This window comes from Rattus rattus, chromosome 2, assembly GCF_011064425.1.
Source record: "Rattus rattus isolate New Zealand chromosome 2, Rrattus_CSIRO_v1, whole genome shotgun sequence".
NCBI lineage: Eukaryota > Metazoa > Chordata > Mammalia > Rodentia > Muridae > Rattus > Rattus rattus.
Window position 1 is genome coordinate 108,742,918 of NC_046155.1, and position 14,259 is coordinate 108,757,176.

The window sequence follows — 14,259 nt, forward strand, 5'->3', positions numbered from 1 at the left end:
CCAGACATGAGTGGTTATTAATAACACTAAAAAGTCTCTCTCAGAACACCTTGGGCAGAACCAGGGCTGACGACAGCATCAGCGCTAAAGTGGGAAGCTAACTCTTGTGTTTCAGCTTATAGGCTCTGGGAGGTTTCTCTTTTAAAATCATTATTAGTATAATTGTTAGAAAAATAAACTTGGTCCAGGTGCAGCCCTAAGGAAGGCAATTCAATTGGTTGAGCTCAAAGCCATAAATTGTCCTTTTCTTGCGGTTCTCTTTGCCCTATATACTGAAACAAAATGCGTCCCTCATCACTCCCAACTAGATAACTTCTCTTTTTTCTCTTCCTTAGAGAAATAGTGCATCTCAGGACAGATCTTCCCCTGTAATGCCAACTTGGACTGTTACAAAACACTTCAATTGCTCTGTGAAACAAAGAAAAGATAATTCTAATGACTTATGGTTTGCCAGAATACTGAATAGTTCTTGAGCTGTATACAAGTAGCTAGGAACAAAGTTATTTGACTATCTGCGTGGTTGGCTCAGGCTATTTAACTAGAGGAAAGCAATCTTTCCCTTTCGATTATTTGCATGAGTTTGTCTCTGAAAAGCCATGGGCTTAAAGAATTGTAACAAAAATCTCTTCCAAAAATATTCATGAGGGCAACTTACTAAGGAGCAAGTTCCGTAAGAGTGTATCGCTAGTGTGCTAGTGTGCATGGCCGTGGGGAGAGGGGTGAAGGGGAAGTCTTTGTCAGACCTGGAGGGAACTCAGATGCTCTGAATGGATCATTGGCGACAAAAGGGAGAGTGCAGCCTCAAAGTCTTAAATTTGATCACCTGCTGAGAGTGCGGACATTCAGTCTTTCAATGTTTTTGTTAGTCTTTACAAAATATTTCACAAAACTTTTTAACCTATAGAAATTCATTTCTATACATTTAATATATTTATTGTATAAATTATTCTCATCTTTAGTGCCTTCTTTCAGCTTATAAATGGCAAAATAGACAATTGACAGTCCTAAAGCTAGGCCAGGTGGAACCCCCTTCAGTAACCTTAGTCCTCCACACACGACACGCTGGTCTTTGCACATGCCAGCCAAGGAAACTAAGCAATCATCCTCCCCCGATGGTATGTCATCTCCAAAGGGACTCCTTTCTGTTTTCCCTATTTCCTTTGCTTGTTAAGAAATCAAAGGATGTGCATAGTTATAAAATTCAAAGTGTACCAATTACAGAGGTTGGTAAGGGGTAGGTTGGTGAGGTTCGAGTGCTGGCAACTTTTCTTAAAGCAAACACAGAGAGCTCAGCAGCTAAATCAGCTCTGGACATCTGCTGGGGTGAGAAGGCTGCCCGTCTCTAGGGCAGAGAGCCCATCAGAGGTTCATCCCTACACCTGGCACTTTGAGCAAACCCAAGCCTTCCTGCATACTGCTATGTCTCTTCCGTCCCACCCTTCGGCCCCTCTGTTTCCTTCATGGCTTCACACAGTTTGTGTTGTACATTCATAAGGATTCACATTGACTGCAAAAACATAAATGCAACAAAAACATAAAAGCCTCCAAGTGTTATATTATATATATTTTGTTCTTCTAAATGCTCTTCTGTCGTTGTCAGAGGTGCAGTAGCTAATTTATAACTTCTCCTTTGAGGGAATCCAGATGAAAGGTCCAGACTGCTCTTCAATAACAAGCTTGCATTGGTTGTAAATATCTTCTAAGGTATCTCCTTGGACAATAGCTGTTGCAGAGACAAAAATAGCAAGAGTTAGGAGGCATTGCCTTGGGGGTGAGGACTGTGATCTCTCACCCAACCGAAATCAGTGACAAACACCAGGAGTTAATGTCCCCTTTAAGTGGGGGGGGGGAGGGAATGCAGGGTGCTTACACAAGAACAGTCACCTCAGAAGTGCTTAAAATATTCTTTCCCTGCCCTAGGTCAGTAATAAATGCGTCCCAATCTTAGCGCTTTCTGTGTTTGTTCACAACTCTAGCAACAAAGTGTTTGTTTCATGGATGGCTGCTCTTGAGCCAGGCACTGGAGCAGAACGCACAGCAGTTTCAGACTGAGCTTCCCTGTTTGGCTGTAGAGCTTCTACACTTTATGAAGGCCGAAATTCAGGTCTCATAGATATGGAGGTAATAAGAGGTTTGAAGGACAAGCTTAGTTCACCCAGAAACACCAGTTATTTTGTAAAGAAAGATTTTTATCTCACAGAATATTTAAACTATGAATACCTGATAAGGAACATAAATAAGAGGAGATATAAATCACTAAGTTGTAAATTAGTAAGACACGTGGCTCTCAGTGGAGAATTGAACACAGTTTTTTTTTTTTTCCTTCAATAAATGCTCTCTTGGAGTTGGGTTTCCCAAACACGTCAGCCCTATCCGTATGCCACCAAGACTTCAAGATGGGGGTTGGGGATTTAGCTCAGCGGTAGAGCACTTGCCTAGCAAGCGCAAGGCCCTGGGTTCGGTCCCCAGCTCCAGGAAAAAAAAAAAGACTTCAAGATGAATTATTATTGAAGTAGAGTTGACATCACAATCTTCGGATCACACTATAGTAATCTACCCATGAGTGCAAACTATGAGCCAAACAGTTATTGTTTTGATCTAATTTTCTCACCTGCAAACTGAACTTGGGTCCTCTAGAGTAGCAAGTGTTCCTAACTGCTGAGCTATCTCTCCAGCCCTCAGGTTTTCCCCACCTGAATGCTCTTTTAAAATCACTCATGTTACTAAAAGACACCTTAATATGAGCTTTAGTAAAAATAATTACACAGTGCCTTGCTCGTGGTGCCTTTGGTATTCAAAGCAACTGCAACAATATCTCATTTCATGCCAGTAATTCATGAGGGAAGTTGCTGTTATTTTGAAGGATGCTGGGATCAAACTTTGAGCCTCATGAAAGCCACTCTGCCCTACACCCCAGACTCAGTACCTTGTTATCAATCACTGAGAATCTGCTGTTAGAAAAATTCCCCCAAGACTGGTTTCTCTCTGGATTTTATCAGTCTTTCATTAGAGGAGAGAAGGAGAGGGAACTCAGGACATCCACAAGAAATTCATATTCCCCACAATATCTTGTTGCCAAAGACATTGTTAAAAAAAAAATCAAAGCTATTATTGGTCTTGAAACAGCGTTAACTGAAACATCTCCAAGTGGGTTTGTCTCATGCTGCTGATTGAGGAGATAGTTCTGGAGGTCTTCAAGGTAGAGGCTGCAGGATAGTAACTATTGTAGTAACTACCTGTTTTGAGCCTTAAAACATTCATTTTCAAGTTTTCTGAAAATACCAGGGAGACAGTTTAATGAGGTAGCATGTCTAAGATCTCCTTAATAGCAGGAGATAGATCAGGGCATTTGGCACTCATGGTTTAGGACCAGTGGAGAACCGGGAATGAGAGAGGAGAGAATCCAGAGCTCTAAACCAAATGGGCAAGGCAGACAAGGGTATAAGCAATGGAAGGATTTGGGATCTAGCTTTCCCAGGCATGGAGCCTATGCCTGGTATAGCACTAAGACATTTATCTTTTCTTCTAGTACCAGGGAGTCGAGGAAACTTACCTGTAAAATATTCTCCAAATTCTTGTTCTAGCTTAATTGCCCGGTCATAGGTTTTCTTGGCTTGTTCCTCCGTTAGACGCTTATTCATCTCCCTGAGAAAATGAGGGTTTGATATTAGGACACAAAGAGAATATAACAAGTTTCCGAAATTTTAAAATGAACCCTGTAGGAAGCATAGTTTAATCCTAGTAGCTGTCAAGGCTTCATTTTGAACTCGTTGGTGAAACCATTTCAGCCACTGAGGGTCACTTGGTAGGGTGCCCACTCTCCTGTCGGCTGAATGCGCAGCACAGGATTGAAGTAGAACCTGTCCTCTTGCCATCTGTGACCTCTGTTTGCTTCCCTGCAGTCCCTAAAGCAGGACTATAAATGTCCTTTCCAGCAGGCCCCAGTGTATTTAAATGGAGTGCTTATGTGTCTCTTGAGGTTACACCTCATCAGAACAGACTGCCCCGCAACAACTTCTTTGTTGTATTTCTAAACCTAAACTTCCTTTGTTTGACTTTGAGTAGGTTTTAACATCTCTAAAATATATGTAGGACATGACATGAAGACAGCATTCCAGAAGTGATCAGCCGGAGGAAAGATGAGCATATATTTGGGTTTATTAGGCAGCACTATACCCAAGAGTACTAGCCTTGGTTATACTCATGAGTATAACCTTATAAAAGGGTTAATTTCTTGCCTGCATCCCTCTTAAAGTCTACCGTCCACCTTTCATGCGAGTCTGGTGAGCAGAAACCCTCAGAGCTTCTGGAGTATTATACAGAGTAGAGCAGATCCCTGAGGGGTTCTGTAGCTCTAACTACTCAACTTGTACAGACGTCGAGTCATGGCCATAGTGACGAGAACTCTAAACTTCCTGTTTTTATGAACAAATGACAGCATATGTGTCTGCTAGGGGACTGAACTACAGTGAATGCAGAATCACTGAAAAGTGCTGGGACCACAATATTTTCAAATATGACTATAATCGAGCAACTTAGTCAAATGGTGAGCTAGGAGAGAGGAGCTTGGTATAGAAGGATCTCTAACGTAGGGTGTAGGGTACCATCAGAAAAAAGGAATCGCCTCTAATGTTTAATGGCATTCTAGGGTAAATGTGGTTGACAGCAGTCAGTTGACTATTTCTAAATGGTTAATAGGGATTTGGCATGATCTCAAGAATGATTCAAAATGATGGATATTTGAGGAGTCTGATCTGTCCATTACATTTTGTATTTATGAATCAAACTACTATACCATATCCCATCAATACATAGAATTACTATTTGTAAATTGTAATGTATTTAAAGGGTAAAAACCAAAAAGAAAATTTGATGGCTGCTTGATATTTGTTCAGATAGGAAAAGGACTATAAAGGAATTATGCCATGATTGTCTTTTCTATTAGTCTGGTTTCTCACTAATTATATAGAAGAATGTTGTTTGATCATATGGTAACTAAAGTGTTACCTATCCTAGTCTCAAGGACAAGAAGGTGGGAGGAAAATGGACATTTTTCTAATTCTCTCTAACATGAAATTGATTCCCATTCTCATATTGGTATTATTCTCCCATAGCCTCTAGGACTGAGAGTAGAGGTTCAACCAAACGAATAGACATTTTGATTGCCTGGTTAGGTTATGGTTAGGTTTTGATTGCCTGGTTAGGTTATGGTTAGGTTTTGATTGCCTGGTTAGGTTATGGTTAGGTTTTGATTGCCTGGTTAGGTTGCCTGGTTAGGTACGTTTCTGAAGGTGTCAGGGCCTTGTGTGCCACTTGGACACAAGAGATCCAGTTTCAGAACCCCTAGGCTTAGTCAATCCTTTTCCTTGTGCAAGTTATGGGGGCTTGAAATGGAGAGGGGTCTTCCTTAAGGTTGTCTATAAAGTAATCACGAGTTCTAGAGTAAGAAATTGAGCCCCTTCCTACAACTATAGCCTACCAAATCGTATTATACCAAAGTTTAGTATCTTTTGAAACACAGCTATGTAAAGAAAGAAGTCGGACATGGATTTGGATGATACTGAGAACTGAAGTACAAAGTAAGTATTTCCGTGTTCCTGCACCTTTGTTGCTATAAATAGTCTCATTGTATTTCTCAGAGTTCATACCTAAGCCTCAGGTTCTTTGAGGGAGAAGCCTATGGCTTGTTCATTAGCATATGACATCAGCTTGATTCAATAGCTGTCAAATGAGTGGATGACTAAATGGTGAATGAGGGAAATAAATATGGTTATGTCATAGATGCAAGTAGGGGTACACACAATGCATCATGGGTACAAAGCCATAAAAGACCATTGGTGGGGATAGGATGCATGGACACAGGAAAGCTTCTCATTCCTTTGGGGTAGGCACAGAAGTCAGGAGGCAGCATATTATGAAAATATCTTTCATATATGCCCTTGAATTTATGTTCCCCCTAAGAGGCAGCTGTGTGCTTGCTAATCAGCTCTGTGGATGATGCACAGGAGAGGTAATGGGTGTGATGGTGTGTCACTGTCTCGTTGTGACAGCCGCTATGCTTTTGTTCCAGCTGACCGAGCTTTGCTCCTTCCTGGGGAATGGGCAATTCAAGGCAGCATTGCTCCTGAAGTAAAAGCCCGAGGAAAGAGTGAGCCACAAACAACAGCCGTTAGTAATGAGATTATACAAGGCTGAGTGTCATCACCACAGCAGTGCAGATCCATGGATATGGCTGAAACACATTATGCCAGAGACACTGTCCTCACTGTGGCATCCAGCCTTTGGCATGCTTAGTCTTCCTTGGTGATAAGTGTCTGTGACAGGGCCCTAGGGCAGAACTACATGAATCATCTGGTAGTTATGGAAGAAGTGGATCTTCCATTGAGCACCAGATGGGCTGTCTCCCAGCGTCACACTGGACTAAATGTGCCACTGCTCTTGGTCCCTCAGGCTTTCCTACCCTAGGAAGTCATCCGTCCCTTGTGTGTTTATGATGTGGACTAATTTCTATTTCTGAAATGAGCTTTTATGAGGCTATTCCCAAGAGCCAAGCACCACTTTTCTCCTCTTAAGGTTAACATTGCATAGCTTTGTATGGCGGTCTACAGATTATAAATCACTTTTACATAATGACATTGTGGTCACTTAACTAATTTGTGTGAAATACCCCTCACAGAAGAAGTTTAATGTGTACCGTTGGAGTAACAACAAGAGCACTATTTCATCATCTGTACACATTTTCTATGTGATAATTGGGGTTAATGTTCTTCATGGTTGCTTCCTAGTTTCTGCCTTGGCAAAAACTCTTGTCTACTTTACTTGTGGGGATATATTCTGTTCTTAGGATACAACTCTGGTGATTTCCCCAGAGATAGACTATGTGTTTGAAGTTTATCATCCCAGCTGCCATTCTAACTAATGTGGTTCAATTTGCAGCTTTGTCCTCAGAGGAGACCAAACAGGTAACTGATATACTCAGGAAACAATGGCTTTCATCCCTGGGAATAAGTACCTTCTATTTTTACCATTTTTCCATAAGCATTGTTTTCCAGTGTGTTGTGTATGGTTCAGCCCAACAACATTCTCTTAAGGCCTGTGTTTGCCTCTCCTGGAGGCAGTGCTGAAGCCAGGCTCTTGTAACAGAGGCACTGACCTCATCTCTGGCTTTCTCCAGGAAGCTGCTTATGTGTTTTATGAGGATAAGATTGAATTAGTGATTCATAAAAAGTAACCCTGTGTATTTTGCAATAATAATATTACCTTCTGAGCACTTACTATATAATAAGGACTAAATGGGCCCCTGTGACATTGTTCAACCTTGGGAAGCTCAAGCAACTTGTGCTAAAGTTATATGAAGGATCATTGGTTAAAAAATCCAGCTGGCCTTACTGTCCACTTTCCATGTCTCTGATTGTGGCCTCTTTGCTCTGCTACCTTACCTACAGTAGTCTCACTGCTGTATGGAAACTGTCTAGATGGGCGTTTGGTTAGATCATGAACATCTGCCTAAATTTGCTTACTGGATTTGAAGAGAAGTATTTTACTAGACCTTTGGAAATGCTTTGAATGCACTTCCCTCCATGCATTTCCCATGCTTATGTATTTGCACAGATGTGGAGATGATGAATTAAGGATATAGTCATGTCACTAGGGAAGGCTCTGTGAAGAACCAGGGTCTGCATATCATAACGTAGAGTCAGAATTCTATTAAAGGTAGTGTAGAATGTCAATGGAAAAATTCTGAAATATTTGTACCCTTTATAAAAACAAAACATAACACATTTAAAGATTTACCTGTGAAACTGTTCTCAAAGTTAAGAAACAATACAAAGATGATGGTCTTCTGTGATTGGTAAAAATTAAAACCAAAGCTAAAATAACTGCCCAATCCCTCCATAAACCTCTTAGACTAAATAAAGCTGTCAACAAATAGAAAATGTAAAGATGAAAACAATTCATAAAGTAGCAAAGAGTTATTGACTCAAAATGTTAAATATATATTGAATTAAATATATAATATTTAATAATATATAAAATATAAATGCCATTATTAATAACACTTATAACATATTTACAACAATATATAATATTTAACAATATAAGATAATATAAATATAAAGTAATATAATGTAAAATAATATTTTATAATTTTATATATATTAAAAGAGGGAAATGCTAATGATCGACACTGCCATTCCTATCTGAAAGCCTTTGTGACAAACTGCTGTGGCTTGCTGTGTACTCAGAGCAGGGAGCTAGATGAGGATTTATCCTCTACTTACATCAGAGGTTCCAGAGACTTGGGCTTTATGAAGATAGCAATGGGATAGAGCTGGGCAACTTGTAACCGCTTAATAGCATTTCCCGATACATCAAGTATACAGTGTTTGCCCTGGTAGAAAGATAAGAAAAATACCTTAAAGATATCAAGAAAAATGGCCAGTGTTCAATGAAATAAAATACAGCATGTTTTAGAGAGAGGTATGAAGTGTTGGGTTTCTAAAGACTGGGAAAAAAAAATCCCACTTGAGTGAATGATTTGAAGTGCAAAGTAGGTATTACTGACTGTTTTACAGGAGAAAATACTAAGCTTTAGCAATATTGATGATATTGACCAACAACCCCAAATTCACTAGTAGGAAGACCGAAGCCCAGCTTTTGAGCTTGGGAGGAACTGGTTGAGTAAACATCTCATCATTTTAACCAGTGTTAGAGCTGGAAGGATGGTGGTCACAGAAGCTTTGAGCGATTCTCTACATTTGCTCAGTGCTCATGTGCACTCTGTCTTGATACGTACACGACAGAAGGCGGACACAGAAGCATTCCCTTCAGTTTTATGTGGTTCAATGTCTACTCTTTCAGTGAATATTACAGTGGTTTGTCAACAGATCAAAGCCTCCTCCTTTATAACACACCTCATTTAACTTGGCTTCCAAAGCCGCGGATGCTCAGTGCCGGGAGCTACTTCATAAAATATTTCTGGGAAAATACAATGATTTGCCACATCTCATTCTACCTCCCGGGGAGAAATGGCCTTATTATTTTGAGGCTAAGAGAAGTTTACACAAGATAAAAGGCATGTTTATGTAGATAGGCACAGTCCTAAGTCAGTAATACATGGAAAATGCATGTTGTCTGTATAAGACGAAGAGTGCAGCGGATGCTCGAATGCTTATGGGAAACACACCAGGATGCTTCATGCCTCATCGCTTAATTAATAAAGCCGAGGTTGCTGGCTGTGAAGCACATTGGTTACATGAAAGGTGAAATGCAGTTCCATTATGTACTAGACAGCATTCTTTTCAGTCAACACCGGCTGTGCTTACATGTTCAAAGAGGAAAACCGATGCATCCTTCCAGGTTACTTACTAGAAACAGTCCTTATAACACAATAGACTGCCTGCTGGGAAGATGAATCTAGAGATATTCTAGTGTGTTCTCAGACATTAAACTTCCTACTCTTGATATGTTTGTGAAAGACATCAATTCTATCTATTAACAGGGTTCAACGTGGTATTTCTATGTATGCTTACTGTGTGTACTGATCAAGCCAAGAATACTCTTTCTACCCTCTCCTAAACAAAGAGGTTTCTTGGTTTTTAGTAATTACTATTCTTTGAGGTCAATACTGTTTAACATATGAGAATGAATATGTAGAACTTGTCTTAGTGTGAATAGCTTGTGTCACCAATGTAACATTGTTTCATTCATTTTGCTGCAGATGATAGGTATCTATCTATCTATCTATCTATCTATCTATCTATCTATCTATCTATCTATCTATCTATCCATCCATCTATCTATCTTGACTTTCTTTATTCATTTGCTTCACACACCTAGGTTGATTCTCTGTCTTAGTCATTAATATCATTGCCATAAGTACCATAGACCTGGAATAATTTCTTTGATATGCTGAATCTATCTATAGCTTTTGAATATGTAGCCAACAGTAGGACAGATAGTTCAGGTAGGTCTAGTTTTAGTTTTCAAGATTCACTGTTTTAATTAAGTGTATGCATGTGAGTTCGTGTAGGCTATGTGCACACCTTTAGGTGCTGGCAGAGGTCAGAGGCACTTGATCCCCTGCAGCTGAAGTTACGGTTGCTTGACAGTTATAGGTGCTGGGAACCACATTCAGGTCAGCAAGAGCTGGTAGTACTCCTAACTGCCATCTCTTCAGGCCCTGGCTTTAGGCTTGAAGTTTTACTCTCATGATGGCTATGCTAGCTCTCATTTTCCCTACAAAATACCAGCATTTCTTTGCCTTTTTTATCGTCATAGCACTTTCTTTGCTGTGTACAAATTTTTTAGTTTGAGGTAACCCCATCTATCCATTAAAAACGTTTTCTGGGCGGTTAAGGCCTGATTCAATGCCTTGAAGTCCTTTTTATCCCCTAGCAGTTAAGGAATTTCTGGTCTCTCATTTAGCTCCACAGTCCACGCTGACAGGATTTATGTACAGGATGAAATGAAGTCAAGTGTCAGAATTCTGCACAAAGGAATCCAGTTTAAAAAGTATCCTACATTGAATAAACGCTCTCTCTTTTTTCAGACTTTTGGGTATTTTTATTGAGAACAGTTGATTGTCTATGTGTTGGTTTGTTTCAGCAAACCTAGCCTGTTCTAATGGTCTTTGTGTCTCCTATTTGATCTTAATCAAAATCATTGTTGCTTTAATTAATCTGGCTGTTCGCTATCTCTTGAATTTGGGAATTGGAATGTTGGTTCCTTTTGCCTTGGCTGTTTTTTTTCCTTTTCTTATGCATGTGCTTCCATATAAATTTTAGGATTAAATTACTTCAAGCTTTGTGAAGAATCATTCATATTTTGATAGGGATTGTACTATATTGCGACTTTGGGCTATATATTATTTCCTCCTCTTGTTGCTCCAATAAAATAGCAGGCAGAAGCAAATTAAAGGAGGAAGGATGCAAGCCGTTATGGCGGAGGAGTCATGGTGGCTGGAGCAGGAAGCAGCTGGCCATAGATAGGAAACAGAGAGAGGTGAATGCTGGGGTTCAGCCTTTTCTCCTTCTATTCAGTCTGGGACACCATGGAACAATGCACACACTTAAGGTTGTTCTTCCACATCAATTAACCTGGTCTGAATAATCTTCTTGCAGACAGACATGCCTGGAGATTTGTTGCTATGGTGATTCTAAATTCTATCAAATTGGTACTCAAGATTACTGAGGATGGGTAGTGTGGACATTGTAGCAATATTAATTTTTCTAGTCCACAACCATAAGTCTTTTTTATGACTCTTCAATATATTTTGATCATATTCAACCCTTTTATTCTCCCTTGTCCCACTCCAATGGCCAATGGATCTCTTTCCTCTTCCCAACATACCTCTTTCACTTAGTGAGTTTAAATAGGGCTGATTATAGCAGCATAGGTGAAGCAGTATTTGTGCGAGCAGGGGAAACTTACCAGTGGCTACGGCACTGCTATTATACTTGAGCCTCACTCATGTCTCTACTGCCATTGCACCAGAGCCAGGCTTATAAAAGTGAGCCCTCTGACACACGTGGAGTACAATCTTTGTATATCCCTGTTGACTACATAGTGACATTCTCTCTCTCTCCTTACCAGGCCCCTCCCCATGTGGTCCAGGCTGTCCCTGAACTTTCAATAGCTTTTGAAGGCTGAGGATACAGCGGGCATCACCACACCTGGCTGTGTCTCTTCTTAGGTTTTGTTTTTATCTTTTTTGGCTTCTGTGAAGCTAGTCTAATGGTCACGAATACCTCAGTGATTCTTGGTCTTGCTGGGTCCATTTCCCTTTCCCCTCTAAAGGCTATTCTTGCTAGGTACAGCTTTTTAATTCTAGACTTGGGCTATCTCACTGTGCTCCTTTTTACGTGATAGAATTTTTGTTGAGAAATCTGTGGTTCGTCTCCGATAATCATATTGCCATTTTTTTTTCTAGCAGCTTAAAAATTGCTGTACTTTTGGTATCCTGCATGCAGTGTTCTGCAGTAACATTGTATTTTACTCATTCTTATTTCAGGGCCCTAAAAGCCTCCTACTATTTTGTGTGTGTGGTTTTCTTCTCTCGTTTTTCTGTGTCCTGAAGCTTTTTCTCTCCCTATCCTTTGTGTGCTTTTCTGACTGGGGCCAAACAAACAAACACAAAATCCATGCCTTGCTGTTTATATAATCTTAATCCATTTTATCTAATTGGTTGTTGAGGCTATCAATTGCAATTTGTTAAGGTTTAAAAATTATTTTATGTAGATGAGTTTTTGCCTGCTAAGCAATAGGTTGCTCCTCTGGTATTGTCAATGATATTTCTATTAAAGATCTGGGGATCTCTGGCTCTCTGGTAATGAGATTCTAAAGTATTTTTCCACTGGCCAGTGGTATGAGCCTAGGTGCTGCATGGAGAGAGGGGATAGCATAATGCAGGCCACGCTTCGTGCTGTCCCCGCCAGTCTCCATGAGGCATACTGGTGGGTAGCAGTGTGATCAGTGTGCATGAGGTAGCAGGAATCATGGTGCTCTTTGCTTTTGCCCAAGTCATGGTGTCTGCCCAGGAGCAGGACCTTAGCCAGAGTCGATGATGTCACAGCTGGGGCTTTGGTTGTAGTCTTTCTCCTTCAGCTCTAGTCCTGCCTAGGAAGGAGGATGAGGTGGACATCTCTGGCAAAGGTTTTTCTTTGGTGCTCCTACCCTTGGTTGCCTATGGACACATTGACAGCTATGTCAGAATTTTTCAAGCACCACGTGGTGCCTGCCTTTTAGTCTTGGCACCTGCATGAAGCCACACATGGTACAGGACATCTCCTAAGAAGAGAACCAATTCACTCCCTGCCTATCTATGTCTTGAATACTCATTTCTTACAGTGTTGGTTATTCAGAGGCTTAGCCCACAGCCACTCTGCTGGGTTAAACTGAATTCACAAGCCAGCTACCCTTAAATTGGTAGAATGGATGATTGGTAGAAGGGTTTCAAGAAAGGAGAAAATAAGATTTTTCTGACTTCTAGAGGCATCCAAATTCATACAGAACCTCTTTTTTCTAGGTGGCCTCTGTCTCTGGCATGTCGGGTGTCTTCTGGGGAAATACAGGAAATCCTTTCTTAAAACAAGGCTACTGTATAGATCTCAGGTTGTTTATCTAAAAGGAATTTTCCAGTAGGCAGAATTGCCAGCATCTCCACTGCAGGGTTTGCTGAGCAGCTCTTTTCATCTCTTACTCCTGGCAGGAGGACAACCCCTCTCTGCACACCCTGGCTTTGGAGATGCTCTTGGTGAGATGTCTTTTTTTTTTTTTCTTTCATGCTGTTGTCCCAGGTCTATGAATCTTCCATGGGTCTCTCTTTCTGATTTCCAGTTTTCTCTTACCCCACTCCTCTTAAAAACAGAACTATATACCTATTATATTGGGTCTCCGTGGAGGAAGTGAGTTGTTTAATACATCAGTATATCAGAAGGAAGGTAACATCAAAAGCAGGGGTCACATTGAGTCAAACAGACAGACAATTGTTCTCCTCCTGTGGATTATTCATATGCCGTTACAGGAGAGAGGCTGTATGTATGAGCAGATTTTAAAGGCACAGCAAAGTGGTTTCCTATCCTAGATTCCCTTCAATATTCTCCTCTTTTCCATGCTTCTGATATTGTCAAGAAGGAGACCGTAGTATAATACCCCTTCAAAGTTAAAATTTCTGGCAACAAGCCTGGACCACTCTCCCATGAATCTCTCTTCTATCATGACAGTGCTAAGTTTTCAGAAGAAAAACAAACTCAGCCTATCTAGGCAAATATGAGTAGCAAAGATCTCTTAATACGTAAGTTCGGTCTTATTAATCTTGGTCAGATAGTAAGCCAAGAACTAATTCCCCATAATCTGCAGGCTGTTAATGTCTTTGGGTTAATGGTTGTCCTCTGTTCCCTTCATCTGCAAGTCAGTCAGAATATTTTATTTTATATTAAAGAATAATGACATTGCTTTAAGGTAATTCTCTGCATGGACATTAATTTGCAATGAAGAAGGAGCAAAGACCAAAGCAGTTTGCTATCAGAAATCTTTAAGGGAGTCATGAGAGGATTGGCAAACGTACCCTTTCTGCTACAAATCTCACAGACTGCACACTGGTTCCATATAAATTGTCATTGTACTGGCCGGCTTCTATAAATTTGTGCTCTTGGATATCTTTCTCCATTTGTTCTCTAGAAATGACAAAGTGATAGTCTCTGCCGTCGACTTCGTAGTCACGCTTTGGCCTCGTAGTATCTTTATGAGAGAAGAAAC

The 14,259-nt window shown here is 40.4% G+C and overlaps 1 protein-coding gene across 1 annotated transcript in view; it reads right to left on the reverse strand.

Annotated features, from left to right (window-relative positions):
- Window positions 1-890: 890 nt before the first annotated feature.
- The window catches only part of Dlg2 (discs large MAGUK scaffold protein 2), a 1,821,467-nt gene continuing 1,808,098 nt past the window's right edge, over window positions 891-14,259 (reverse strand). The window contains 4 exon segments of the mRNA XM_032895287.1: window positions 891-1,723; window positions 3,554-3,645; window positions 8,283-8,392; window positions 14,069-14,241. Of these exon segments, the coding sequence (XP_032751178.1) occupies window positions 1,617-1,723; window positions 3,554-3,645; window positions 8,283-8,392; window positions 14,069-14,241 (482 nt within the window). The 3' untranslated portion in view covers window positions 891-1,616.